The 14567-nt window shown below is 45.0% G+C and overlaps 1 protein-coding gene across 3 annotated transcripts in view; it reads right to left on the bottom strand.

Moving 5' to 3' along the window:
* Positions 1 to 14567, bottom strand: part of ATP6V1A (ATPase H+ transporting V1 subunit A) — a 33343-nt gene that overhangs the window by 4719 nt on the left and 14057 nt on the right. For all 3 annotated transcript variants that reach the window (XM_019548679.1, XM_019548680.1, XM_019548678.1), the window contains 10 exons: positions 12994 to 13208; positions 11990 to 12127; positions 11356 to 11507; positions 9792 to 9954; positions 6383 to 6491; positions 5414 to 5536; positions 5212 to 5326; positions 3569 to 3632; positions 2602 to 2805; positions 373 to 467 (listed from right to left, as the gene is read on the bottom strand). In XM_019548679.1, the coding sequence (XP_019404224.1) occupies positions 373 to 467; positions 2602 to 2805; positions 3569 to 3632; positions 5212 to 5326; positions 5414 to 5536; positions 6383 to 6491; positions 9792 to 9954; positions 11356 to 11507; positions 11990 to 12127; positions 12994 to 13208 (1378 nt within the window). The remainder of the gene's footprint in view (positions 1 to 372; positions 468 to 2601; positions 2806 to 3568; positions 3633 to 5211; positions 5327 to 5413; positions 5537 to 6382; positions 6492 to 9791; positions 9955 to 11355; positions 11508 to 11989; positions 12128 to 12993; positions 13209 to 14567) is intronic.

The raw sequence follows: 14567 nt of genomic DNA on the forward strand, positions 1-14567 counted from the left end.
GGGATGTGTATTATTGGGATGTGTAGCAATCAATGCCAGCTGACGGTCCTCTTCTGTCTTTCCCAAGAGATACTGCACACACACACTGAACTGAGGTTTAATTCAATCGATCAGGCTGCTGGGTCTGGAAGTCCTGGGTATACTGTTCAAGAAACAGCCAAGCCACCTCGCATAGTATCAGAAGCTGGCACCCTGAGCCTCTCCCAGTATTGGCCTTCAGCCAGTTTCCTAGAAAAGAACAGCTTGGGGGCTTTGCATGTAAAAAAAAAAAAAAATCACTCTGACCAGTATAGAAACAAATCCTAGCAGCCCATCAAGCTGAAGGCTACTTTCAAACATAAATGGACAGAAATGATGAAATGTAAGAATCACCTGTCATATGGGGTGTAGCCATTCTGCTGCAGGAAGTCATCCTTGATTAGCTTGGCAACCTCCAGGGTAATCTTGTCCGTTTCTGCCAGGGATGCCTAGAAGGCAAAACAAAGTTAGTCGGGTGCCAAGTCCCATATGTAGGAGCACTCTGCACTGGCCCCCTCACACTGTGAGGGATCATTATACCAGTGCTTTTATCCATATGCATGTGGCAGCATTGCTTCCTATAAAATTTTACCTTTCAAATATTTCCTTCTGCTACAAAGCCTATCATTCTGCCAGCAAAAGGACTACAAGCAATAGTCGTAAAACTAAGTATGTACACATTCCTTCTAATACTAACTAATGAGCAAAATGAGTTTCTTTTTAAAAGGTGTTGATAGCCTGTGTACTGAACACATGCTAGAATAGTACATGTGTGAATAGAAAACTTCAAGCAAAATTTGCAGACATGAAATTGAGAATGACTGCAAAACACTGGAGGACAGTAGCACAACTCAGAAAATATCCCCAGAGATTATGAAGCTGGACAAGAGCCAGTAAGATGAAGTTCAATGCTGGCATGCTACACCTCAGGGAAGAATAAGTCAAAAACACAAATATAAAATGGGCAATAACTAGCTGGATGGCAGCACAACAGAAAAGAATCTAGGACAGCATCAGCCCTGAGGACGGCTGTGATACTCCTGGTGGCTGCCTTAATCCTGCCCTTCTTGCTCATTCTAGCCCAAGGATAGGGAAAATACAGCCTGCCAGGCCATTCTATCCAGTCTGCGGGCCCCCTCCAAAAAACAGTTACTATCACCAAGGCCACCCCTCTGAAAGCCAGCAGGAGGTGGGCTTTCAGAAGTCATACGCCATTGGGCCGGGCAGGCTCCACCTCCACGAAGCTCCTGGCACTCCAGCTGGGATCCCCACGTGGAGGCACCGAGCACAATAGTGCATAACTGGACAGCTAGTGAGCGGGGAGGGGAGCTCCTGCCTGCAGTGTAGAGAGCCCTAAATGGAGGCACAGAGCCAGCCCAACCTGGCCTGGCAGCATATGCACTCCTGGCTGCAGTGCTGGGAGCCCCACATGCTAGCATGGAGCCAGCCCTCCCAGCCTGATGTATGTGTGTGCGTGCGTGCGTGCGTGCAGGTGAGGGGTGGGGGCTCCCTCCACAAGTCAACTCCCCTGCTTTCCCCCTGTACTGAGCACCAGCTTTTGCCCTGTGCCACCACTGCTGAGCCTGGGTTGGCAAGCCTGGAGCAGGCACAGGGCACATGGGGTTAGGGCTGCATGCATGAATTCTCCACCAGTACCATGGGGCTGGGGCTGGCGCTGGCAGCAGCAGCCAGGAGCTGCTGCTGCCCCGGCTGCCTAGAAAGGTAGTCCAGCCATGGAGCTGCCCCAGCCCTGCTGCATGCTCAGGGGGCAGGAGGATGCACCACAGGCAGGTGGCACAGGCCAGCCTGGGTTTGAGCTGTGCCTGGGTTCTGGCTGATCTGGTGAATCCAAAGTGGGTACAGGGTGTGCTGGGGCTGTGCACTTCTGGTGGTGGCAGAGGTGCTGCAGAGCAGAGGCTGAATGCTGCAGGGGGCTCCCATGCACCCCCCCCCCCCCTAGGCCACAAACCCTTCCCCCCATTTACCACCCCCAAACACTGCACCCCCCCATATACCTGTGTGTGTGGGGGGGAAAACGGACCACACTCACTGCTATGCATACAGTTCACCACCCCACCCCAGCCATCCTCCCCTTCCACACACACACACACACACACACCCCCACAAACCCCATATCCACAAACCCTATACCCACCCACCCACATCCACACAGCCCCAACACTCCCCTACAATAAACAAGAGCAAGACCTCATTTTGAGCTATTATGCGATCACCTCTATATACACCACACAAACCAGGACACTTTCTGTAGCGGGGGGCTCAAAACTAGACAGTACTCCAGATGTAGCTTCACCAGTGCTGAAGAGAGGGGAAGAATCACTTCCCTCAATCTGCTGGCAATGCTTCTACTAATGCAGCCCAGCACGCCACTAGCCTTCTTCACAACAGGGGCACACTGTTGGCTCAGGTTCTTTTCTGCAGAGCTGCTACTTAGCCAGTCGGTCCCCAGCCTGTACTGGTGCATGGGACTGTTCCATCCTAAGCGCAGGACTTTGCACTTGTCCTTACTGAACCTCATGAGATTTCTTTTGGTCCAATCCTCTTGGTATGCTGGTCACTCACCTTCCCCACAAGCTGCACAATCTCAGCCAGGTCCTCCTCTTCCTGCAGGATTTCCTTGGCCTTGGTCCGTAAGGGAACAAACTCTGTGAAATGCTTGTCATAATACTCATCCAGAGCACGTGTATACTTGCTGTAACTGATCAGCCAATTGACAGAGGGGAAGTGCTTGCGTTGAGCCAGCTTCTTATCCAAGCCCCAGAAAACCTACCAAAGCCAGACTGGTTAGTGCATCTTCCTCTCAGAAGTACTTAAATGCATTGCATTTTCCATGTTTCTGCATTAGCAAATACAGCTAAGGCTACCTCATTCCTCCAGAAAAGACTTTGAAGACTAAACCTTCCTCTAACTACCCCAACTGCACTATAGCAGGGGTCCTCAGAGCCCCTCCTCTTACAAGTCAATTCTAGTGATGTACCCAATTCCATGCTCATTTTGAGACCTTTGCCCAGCACTACACAGTCTTAATTGAGATTGCCCCAGGTCAGCCCCAATATTTGCAAAACTACATGGGTTTAACTCCATGCCAGAATCCAAAGCAACTCTTTTCCCAAGATATGCAGCCTTGTCCTCTTTAAACTAGAGAAGGTTTCTATGGTAAAGCCCCAAATATTAAGTGCTCCTCCAGGAGGACTGCAGCCTTTTCTCGTGCCATCCTATCCTAGCAGAAGGCTACCACCCCCACTCTCGCTTTCCAAGGACCAGAATGTCCCCGAGTCCATGAATAATCCTGAACAATCATCAAATCAACAGAAGCCTGAAGAAAGAGTTCGCTGCCTCTCCACATGCAGTAACTTCTTAGACCTGTGTTCAGACCATTTCACAAGGGCAGGCTTTGATGCTGCAGGACAATTCCACACACCACAGTTGTCACAGAGTGAAAGTGGTTCTGGTACACTACATTTATTTCAAGCCCTATTTGAGAAGCCATAATGAAACTCTAAGCAGACTGCCACCAACTGGAACGTACCTGAACAATGCCCAAAGTAGCAGATGTGACAGGATCAGAGAAGTCGCCACCAGGAGGAGACACACTGACCAGAGAGAGAAAAGCAGCAGTGGTCAGCAGTGCTTATACAGAGCTAGGATGAAATTTCAAACACATAACCACACAGCTCTATGTGGGAAAGAAGCCAAGATAGTTATCATTCCCTCTCCCCTCACCCTTTCTACTTTTCAACAAAACACCAAGGTTAGGAGATCTGTGAAAAGCAGAAAGTAGAACACTGGCTCTGGTTTTACACTTAGTGGTTTAAGCAAAACATGACTGTTCAAGCAGGTTTTGGTACAGGACAGGATCCAGGAGTCAAGGGTGCAGAAAAGGCAGCAGAATACCTGCATTTTTAATATCAGCTCCAAGCAATGTGCTTAGAGGCCAAAAAAAAACAAGGTCAGAAGAGGCATATGACACTTCCAAAACAAGATGTCCAAATTAGTGATCAACTAGCAACAACTTCTCACCACAGGGAGAACTAATCCCACTGCACATCCAGTTGTTTGGCTGGCAGAATCTGTCTAACATCCCATTCCAGCCTCAATAGCTCCAGGCTGTGATGCAGAGTTCACTGAGCTGAGAAGGAGGTTGGAGAAAGGAAGACTGAGGACTTCTTAAGGTTATAGTACAAGACTGTCTGGGAAAGGTAGGGACAGAACAGACTATTCCTGAAACAGGAAATGTTCCCCCACACTGCAACCTGTAGTACCAGGTTGTTATGCAGATTATTTTCTGTGATAAGGTGCACTCCTTTCTGCAAGGATTCTCAGGGCTCTGGAAGCCAATTCAGCCACTCAAGTTAGAAAGCAACTGCACTTTGTAACACTTGAGAAAATTCAGTTTTTCAGGGTATTCAGAATTCACTTAGCTTTCCTGGAAGCTTGATGTAGTTGAGAAAAAGCACCCCCTTCTAGTGGTGCATATGTGATGTGTGGTGACATCTGAGTGAAGATGGGTGCAATCTCTCTCTAGAACTCCCAGTCAGCCTGACCATGTACGAAGCTATACCATTACCCCATGCTGAAAGCCATTCCTGCTCACTAGCAAGCCATCTACAAGTGTTCTAAAGATTTTTCTTTGCCTGTCTTTTTCACTAGGCCAGTCCCCTCCTTCACTGGGATGCAGGGGAGTCATTTAAAGGATTCAAGACTTGTCACAGCTGTCAGGGCTCTATGCCCCTCCAACTCTCCCTGCGTGCATAAGCTCATCTTGCATCACACCATGCCCATACACTACTTCTCCTACCCGCACCCACCCAACCCTTTCCATTTAAGTCCCCATTCTGATTGCTTCAGACCTTCTTCTATTTAGGCTGTCTTGGTACATAGAAGGGCCTTCCTGTCCCACCCGTGAGACCTTTCCCTGCCTGCACTGTAAGCCCTACCTGAAGTCCCCAAAGCATATCATGGTAGTTATAAAAGCCTTTTATATGCATACCAAGAAAGTTTCCTTTCTTGGTTCTGGTCCCTTAGCCCTGTAGATTCTCCTCGTCTGTTCATCTGGCTGCTCCTCAAGGCAAAGCAACTTTCCAGACAGACAAGGAGGGGCACCTGCTATTCCCCTACAAAGCAAACAGCTTGAACTGCAAACTGGGTAAAACCAGAAAGCTTAACACTTACGCCCCAACAATGCTGACACTGCCTTCCCTCTCAGGGTTCCCCAGACATTTCACCCTGCCAGCTCGCTCATAGAAAGAGGCCAGGCGGGCACCAAGGTAGGCTGGATAACCACTATCTGCAAACAACACAAAGCCAAGTCAGATGATGACTGCAGGTTTAATGAACTATTCCTAAGGCTGGAGTCAGAAGCTAAACTGCTCACCAGCTGGCATCTCAGCCAAACGCCCTGAAATTTCTCTGAGGGCCTCAGCCCATCGGGAAGTGGAATCAGCCATCATACTGACATGGTAGCCCATGTCCCGGAAATACTCAGACAGAGTGATTCCTAGAACAGAGACAAGGGAAAACAGCATTGACAATTCAGGCAAGACTCAGATTCACAAGCCCTCCCTAACCCCTCCCCCCGCCCCCTTCCAGGAAACCTCATCAATAATTGCAGTACTAATTAAGATTCTGATGGTGAAGAATGCAGAGAACTTCTCTCTTTGGTCTCCCAAGAGCTTCATTGTGGCTTTGGTTTCCTCTCCCTCTCTCCAGAGTGCAATCTGTTCCCAGGGCCCATTCTTCAATGGGATGAGCACAGTGTTGCTCAGTCACTTGTGCTTTATCTGTATGTCTGCCTCTGCAATTGTGCAACAGATTGTATGCAGAGAAGGGTATTCAATTCTAAAGAAATGTATCCTCCACATCTTAGCCTGACACATTGCACTTTTAATGGAGATCAGGTTTTGCCCGAACAGCATTCAGTAAATAAATACGTGGTTCAGAACTCCAACATAAAACAAAAAGGAACATCTACTGAACAAAAGGGAGCCATCTACTTTGGTAGATCTACACAGTTACGGTAAAGGTACCATTGTCTGTGAAAAATGCCAAAGATCATAGGACAGTTGACTCTCCAGAATGAGCCAACTTTTACAGAAACAAATACCATAAAAATCACAAGATCTGACCTGGTGCACTCTCAAGAGACCAAATAATGTCAAATGCAAATCCTGGGCTGTGGATTAACAGAAGACCAAAAAGTGTCACAATACACTGACTGGGGTAAGAACAGTTTAGAAAAATTGCATTCTGATGTTCAGCAACCTTTGAGAGTAAGCCTGGAACCAGAAATGAGTGTAAGTAGTCATCAGTCCCATGCAGCCTCCACTTCCCCTGTAACTCTTACCAGTGTAAATAGAGGCCTCTCTAGCAGCAACAGGCATGTTGGAGGTATTAGCTACCAGAGCAGTTCGCTTCATAATGCTTTCTACTTTGCCATCAACTTCCATTGTGAGCTAGGAGATGAGAGAGAAATAATATATATATTATTTTCAGCATGTTGCGATGTTGTACAGTTTCTAGAAAAAAGAAAAACTAACTCATCCTGGCAACTGCACTGCAAAGAGGGATATATTCTTCTGGCTCATCAAATACAGTATCTTGCTATGTAGCAGGTGACATCCTATAATCCCTTCTCTAAACTGATCATGCATGTTATTAAAATGAGTTAGATTTATTGCCCTCACTACAGCTCTTAAAACGCTGTTCCAGAGTTACAGACTTCTTGATATCCACTTAAATTCATTGATAATTTCACATTTATTCTTGTGGCAAGATCTTCATTTGGCTTAAGTGGTGATCTTCCACTCTGGTATTTGTTAGGATTGTTGTTCTGTGCTTATATGGTGGTGAAGCTGGGCCAACCAAGGCAAAGGAGTTTGTTTAGACACTGTCTTAAAGACAGAGAGACAATATAGGAAAGGACAGAGACAGAGTAGAAAGGAACAGTGGAGTAGACTGGAAAGAAAAATGGATGACATTATTCAGTTTCCTATATTCCCCCACACTTTTGCCAGAAAACCTGTCATGGCTTCTGGGTACAAGAGAGACCCTATCTGGGAATATTTTGAAGAAATTTCTTTCCTGGGTGAAAAAGGAAAAATGTGTCAAGTATAATCAGTGGAAGGAGGAGATGCAGGGCCTAGCTGCAAGAATGAAACATCATAATGAAAACTGCTTATTGAGAGAAAATGATGTGGATGTGTCTGAAAAACAAATGTGGATCAACTGGCTAATAAATAAAATAATTCACTTTGCAATGCATCATTCTTCAAGACTCTCTCTGTGCCTTTTAGTATAAGTGTGATTTAACAAGCAAATTCCCAAGCCATTTGCTATGTTGGATGTTGCTAGAGAAAAAAAGTCTAGCTTAATTGGTTAACTAGGTTTAGAATCTATCACCCAAGTTTACAGTACAGAACGGTGCAGCAAAGGAAATCTAGAGTTGCCAGTTGCCACCAGGTGTCATTTTCTTATTTTATATTTCATAACACATGTCCCTTATTTTGGAACTTCATGATGTGGCCCCAGACCTTAATGGTGATGCCATAAATCTATTCCCTATTTTATTTCAGCATAACTCAGCTTTCTCAAGGGAACCCTCCATCCTATACTGGTTCTCTCAAAAAACAGAAGAAGTGCTAGTAAGTTCAATTGGGCTTACTCCAGAATTAAAGTGCACTCAAAGTGCAGTCAGTCTTAGCTTTTTTTAGAATCTGATCTACATCCTTGCTGAAAAAATATAAATGATTGAGTAATAGAGTGAGAAGAACTGAGAAGAATGACTATTCAAAAATCATTTTTGTCTCAGGATTCCATTTAAGCTTAAGAGACTTTGACTGTCTATCTGCAGCAACTTCAGAGTCATCAGTTGGTACTGCTAGCAGCAGTGCTGCAACTAAATGCATTTCAGACAACAAAATAACAGTAGCAAGCAGAAGATTTCCATCATCCAGTGCGACTACCACTCTGGATTGATTTGTAGTAAGGACCAGAAAATACTAACAAGACACCATAAATGAAAAGATCGCTTGGTTCATTTATGCCACAAAATTCCCCTTTTTGCACTGTTAACAATAAACACTTCATTGACATGGCTGAGTCCTTACGACCAGGTACTCCACGTGGTAGAGCAGACACTGGTGGAAAGTTGCTAGATACAGCGTAAGAGAAGGAACTTGAACAGTATGTAAGAAATACTGAGGAAAAACTTGCCAGTTTAAGCCTTAGTGGATGGAGCAATATACACAATGATCCAGTAATATGTGCCTGCGTGACAACAGAAGATGGGGTTGCATATATCTTTCAGAAACATCGGGAAATGCCCACACAGCAGACCATTTAAAAGAAGTGGCAGTGAACACTGTAATAAACTGTGAACAAAAATTCAACTGTCACGTGCAGTTTTGTCACAAACAATGCTGCAAACATGGCAAAGATGAGAAGATACTTAGAAGAAGAAACAGAAGGATGCTCCTTAATAACATATGGCTGCAGTGCCCATTTAATGCATCTTTTAGCCAAAGTCTTAAGTACTTCTCCAGGTATAAAAGAAAATGTTGCTGAAGTTGCGAAATACTTCCATAACAACCACTTTGCTTCAGCTTCACTGAAGAGAACAGGAGGATCCAAATTAATTCTCCCTCAAGATGTCTGATAGAATTCTGTGGTTGACTGCTTTGAACAATTTATTAAGAACTGGCTTGTTTTCATAAATAATTGTGAAGAAAACCATGATAAAATAGATGAAAGTATCTCTTCCCAAGTATCTAGCACTGGATTAAGGAGGAATATAGAGAATATGCTCAGTATACTGAAACCTATATCCATAGCCTTAAACTTCAGAAAGATTGTTGCTGCATTGCTGATGCTCTCAAAATATGGAAGGCACTTCAAGAGACATTGTTTCTGGTTGGGTATTTCTTTCTTCATTCTCAACCTGAACCTAACTTCTGAAGAAGACGATGCTGCCATTGGCACAGGCATATCAAAAATCACTCCCCTGTTATGCCAGTCATAATAAATTTCAGGGCTGGAGGGGAGCCATTTAAACAGTACATGTTTACTGATGAAGTTTTGAACAAAGTCACTCCCCTGAATTGGTGGAAATCATTAGCTAGACACCTTAGCAACTGAAGGAACTCTGTTTCAAGTCAATTTTTCACAACAGTAGCTTCCTCTGCAGTCACAGAGATAATTTTCATCGTTGGTATTATTATGAGAATATTTTCATTATTTTGCCTTATATTTCATTATTTGTTATAGTCACAGACGTCGTAAAAAAGCTGTATCGAGTTTTAAATTGACATGTTTTAGTGATCAGATTTGCACGATTGTTTAAGAAATATGTGAAGACGTATCAGTGGGAAACTTGATTTAAATCAATGGTTTAAATCATGGTTTTATCTGTGATTTAAATCATTATTTAAATCAATGATTTGAAACCAACCAACCCCGTCAACAACTTTGAGAAAAAGATTCTCTTTAGATGGGCAATTAGACTTTCATGGCATGTTTTGACCTTATTTTAAAAAAGAAGTTGGATAAATGCACAGGTAGGTAATGACTTCAGGAGCAGACATTAAAATCAACTGCCAAGTCGTTTTCAGGTGCCAAAAAGGCACAAGAAATCCAACCCATGACAGCTGAAGTGCCAACACCACCTACTGCGTCAAGCCACTGTACCAATGAGTACAATAGCGCCACAGTAGTGACCCTTCCCAAAACACTTGGCTTCTAGGAAATTTCACACTAACCTCTGGAAAGTCTCTCAGTACTTCAGACATCTCATTTCCTCGCTCTCCACATCCTACATAGATGATGACATCACTATTGGAATACTTTGAGAGAGATTGTGAGATCACAGTCTTTCCACAGCCAAATGCCCCAGGGATAGCAGTTGTACCCCCTTGTACACACCTGAGTAAGGAGAGACTATAGTTTATTTTAATGTCAGAAGACAGTTCTCTTAATTATACATTTAAATCATTTGCTTCTTGGCACTCCAAAGCCACCTTATTCCACTTGCCTGCACAAAGGCAAGGCCAACACAGGGATTTCTTTTTGCTTCTGATCCAGAACATTTATATTATTTGTTGAAACATGAGAGAATATGCTGGCCTCCACCAACATGGCTTACTGCTGTTAGTGAAGTATGAAACCCGTACAAATCTAGCCAGGTACTTCCAAAAGAGTACATCTCCTCTCTTTTGTGTAGACAGGAGCCTCCAGAATGCACAGGCTAAATACACAGGCTAAAAAACTTGAGATCATGATGGTTATGTGATGATACACATTAGGGCCAAAGTTGTCACACTTCATTTCCCTCCAAGTCAGGCACTGAAGTCTGTATTTTAAACAAACAAGTGCTCCAGGCATCAACTCCCTGAAGTCCCTACTAGCTGCAGATGTTTATACAGCAAAAAACCAAGTCCTTATTTTAAAACGTTTCATTAAACAAATCCTCTTTCCAGCTTCCATCTTTTCCCTCAGCCCCCCACTGAATTAAGTGCCTATTTTCTGGTCTTCCTGATGATCTAAACCAGTCCCATTTTCAGTGATAAATACCTTGACTTGTAACACCTGTAGCCTCCTCAGGTAATTGTGTTTTATTTTTAAGTTTTCCTCTTTGTTTTGGTGTGTCATGAGCAAACAGAAGTACTGCCCAGGCAGACACAGCACAGGCTTCCCATACACCCCTTTAGCAAGGCACCAGCGCTGGCCCCGCTGTCCCAACCCACCTTCTTTCTTATTCTAGTCCTGTGTTCCCCTCCTTACTTCACCTCAGCTCTGACCTGTTGCACCCACGCTGTCCCCAACCTTGTTCCCCTTTTCCCTGCAGTTGTGACAGGCATTTCTGGGCTGCGCTACCTGGCAGAAGTAGCAGGAAGATTGAGAAGAGAGGACATGGGAGTGCAGTGGAGAGAGTGGGGGGTCAGGATAGAGTGAAAGGGGGGGAGAAATATTCTTTGCAAAAGGGAAATCCCCTCCCTTTGCATCTCCGATGCCCTGCAGGACTCAGAAATTAAAGGATATTTTAACGCCTCCTGCTCATTTATTACATTTATTAAAAGGAGGCCCCATGGGGAAGCTAGGCTGGAGTTTCTGTGAAGCAAGCAGCCTTGCAGCTAGTATCTGCACGGTTCAGGGTGCCACTCGCCAGGGACCATGCAGTTGCCTGCACACACCTTGAGGAGTGTGCTTCTCTTTCACAGGTATGCAGGTTGTAGCCATATTGGTCTAGAGGAAGAAGCAATCAGGACTCATAGTGGAGATCATATTTTTGCAAAAATACTCTACAAAACCACAGGTGGTACTCACGGAAAGAGTGCATCTAGGACTCGCTGGCCAGTCAGCAATGGGTGATTGGCTGGTAACTTTTCAGTAACAGGACGGACTTGTCGTACAGGCCAGACCTGGACCATACTGAATTTCTCCTTCACACCTTCAAACTCCAGCTCCAAGACAACATCCTGTCAGACGGTAGCAGATACTCATGTAAGTGAACAGCTGAATGCTGAGCCAATGGGAACTAACCCATCAACAATTACCACCATTAATATCTGGATAGTCTACAAAGGCTTTTCAAATACCTCAATATTCTGTCCACAGCCTGTCAGAAGCCCACTTCCCCAAACACTGTACACAGAGGGAAGTCAAGCAGCAGTACGAAGCCTCAGCTTCAAATAAACTCTCATACGCCACAGTACTTACAAAATGCCACTGAACTCTCCACATACATGGGGAAGTGCATGACTTCACTGTGGGACAGCTAACACTGCACATCTAAATTTGTCCAGCTGAACCATAAACAAACAGCAGCTCATTTTCAAAAGATACTCAGGCAAATGTTGTTGGCAGCAGGTGACCTGCATCTCTATTTTAACTAGAGCTATAAGGCAAGAAAGGCACATGCACCTGCTGAACACCATGCACTGAAGTTTAGCAAACTTACAGAAGCATCATAGTTCCCTGGAGGAGCAATGTATGTTACTGTACCCCTGTTTCTTGGGGGCAACATGATTTTGTGTCTGATGAGGGAGTTTTCATTCACCACTCCATAAATGTCTCCACCAGTGATGTGACTGCCAACCTAGAATCAGAACAAATCTCTGTCATGTACAGACACTTCATTTTTAGAGCATCTATGTTTAACATCAGGACTCCACAAAATGCAGTACACAGGTTTAAGTCCAGCACAAAGAGCATCTCCTCCCTAAATATACTAACAACACAGTAGCCTATTTGTATCATTTACCAGATCTGCAACAGAATCATGCTATGATTCTATGCTGGAAGCATGCTGTCAATATTCAAGAATGGTTATCATTATATGCAAAGGTTACAACACTAAGGCAGGAGTCCAAGTATTGTGTAATACAAGGGATTCCCTGGCCTCCCTGTCCAGACCAACTTTGTTATTACTGAAGAGACAGAGGAATTATTGGAATTAACACCCTCTGTTGCATTATAAAAGACACTCAGGTACCAAAAGCTTTACATTAATACGGGGGTGTCAAACTCATCTGGTCCTGCAGGCCAGATGAGTGGCCTATATCCTCAAGGGCTGAATGAATGACATGTGGGCAGCACCCCTGCCACCCCTACATGCTGGATCCAGTGCATATGTCACTTGCTCTGGCTGGTCTGGGACTGCACTGGATGTAGCATTTGGCTGCCCCTGCCCACAAGATACAGTGCACTCTGACTGGAAAGGTGCTACATGGGAAGGTCTTTGACTGGTCCTGCATGGGGCCAGATGACATAGCTGTATCTTTTACATCCCTACATTAAAAGGCACAGACATTCATTACCTGTTTTCATGGTCCCTCTGCAGTCCACCACAATGTCCTGTACATAATTATACCCACCCTCTCAAATAAATAGCCTGGGAGCCACATAACCTCTACACTTTGTGCCCCAGCCCAACAGCATGATTTTGCAACTGTTGTAACCTACCCGTAAGTTTTTAGAAGGTGTGAATTCCCACTTGATGTCCCTGCTAAGAGCTGACACGTTGACACCTCTGGGAATGTAGATACTTTTGGTCAGAGCATTGATGTCTGACAGGGGCCTCTGGATACCATCAAAAATAGCTCCCATAATGCCAGGGCCCAGCTCCACTGACAGAGGCTTGCCAGTACGTAGTACAGGATCTCCTACAGACACACCAGCTAGAGAGGCCAGTTAAGGAAAAAAAACACATCTTATAGAGAGGGTGCATGTTACCAGAATAGACTATTTATCTGGTCAGCTCATTGGTTCCAACTGTGGAATTGTATACACTGCCTGTTATTGTCTTGGGTTGGAACTACCAAGGTAACGAAGTTTCCATTCTCTAGAGACAAGGGACTGATCATCTTTCCACAATTCAGAGATTCTGGTTTTCCCTGTTTAAAAATTGCAAATTCTTGGATTAATTCTTGATCCAGCTGCAACTGCCCCCCTGCTTTGTGGTGCTAAGTAGCCCTGATATGCTGGTGCCCTGCCCATGCTCACTCCCAACCACAGCCCTGCCAGTACCCTCTCATTCCTAACCCACTGCCCCACACCTCCAGCCCTCCAGTGTGTGAGAAAGAGCAAGTGTGTGGGGAAGGCAGGGGTGGCATGCACCCCCCAAGATTTCTGTGCTCACAGCCTGGTGCAGGGCTGTAGCCAGGCTGGATCAGCTCTGGACAGGAGCTGCCTTCACAGCCCAGTAGGTGGGACCTGATATGGGAGGGAGTGTTGTGCCATGATGAGGTGTGACGTTGTACTCCACGGCTGCTGCAGGACAGGCAGGCAGGCAGGGGGCACTTCACACTGGTGGCTATGGAGGACTTTACCAGGAAGGAGCTGCGGGAGTTGTTTTTCACCACCACCTGGCTGCTCCGTGCATGTGTGGATACATGCACATGGCTCCCCCTGCCCGATTGCCCTCCTCCCACTCCCTGAAGTCCCAAACAGCCCTTTGTAGGCTGGAACACTGCAATTTGCTCCTTTTCTCTATTAAAGAAGAAAATTCAAGTTTTTCTAAAGCAAATGGAAAACCCAGATCTGTCCTCATGATCAGGATGGGCACACAGAAAGCCTTAAGTAGGCTACAGATAGCTTTGTTTCAGAGTTTTTGGCTAAGAAGTTGTTAATGACCAAAGCAAACTTACCACACAACTCTTCAGAAATAGAATGCCACCCATCTTGCAAAAGCAGCAAGCCTATTGGTTTCCTGCTTCAGGAGTAGTTAATAAAACAGTGAAACAGTCATTAGTCCCTTACGCTGGGACAGTTTTCCAATGCTAGTATAAAAAAAATAGCAACTTAGATTAGTGCAATTTGTGACTTTTGGCACTAAGTGCTCTTAAATGAGCCCTGAGCAACTTCCTGCAGTAGAAGTACAGTTTATTAACATCTGCTGTATCTAACCTAGATCAACAGTGAGGATTCCACAAAGGCAAGTAAGCAATGCACTGTGTTTTGCAGATAAATCTAAGTCTGACTGAAGAGGGAATCCTGCCCAATTACAAATGTTATTTCATAGCACACAGGGCCTCTCT

Source organism: Crocodylus porosus, unplaced genomic scaffold (genome assembly GCF_001723895.1).
Source record: "Crocodylus porosus isolate Cpor-Errol unplaced genomic scaffold, CroPor_comp1, whole genome shotgun sequence".
NCBI lineage: Eukaryota > Metazoa > Chordata > Crocodylia > Crocodylidae > Crocodylus > Crocodylus porosus.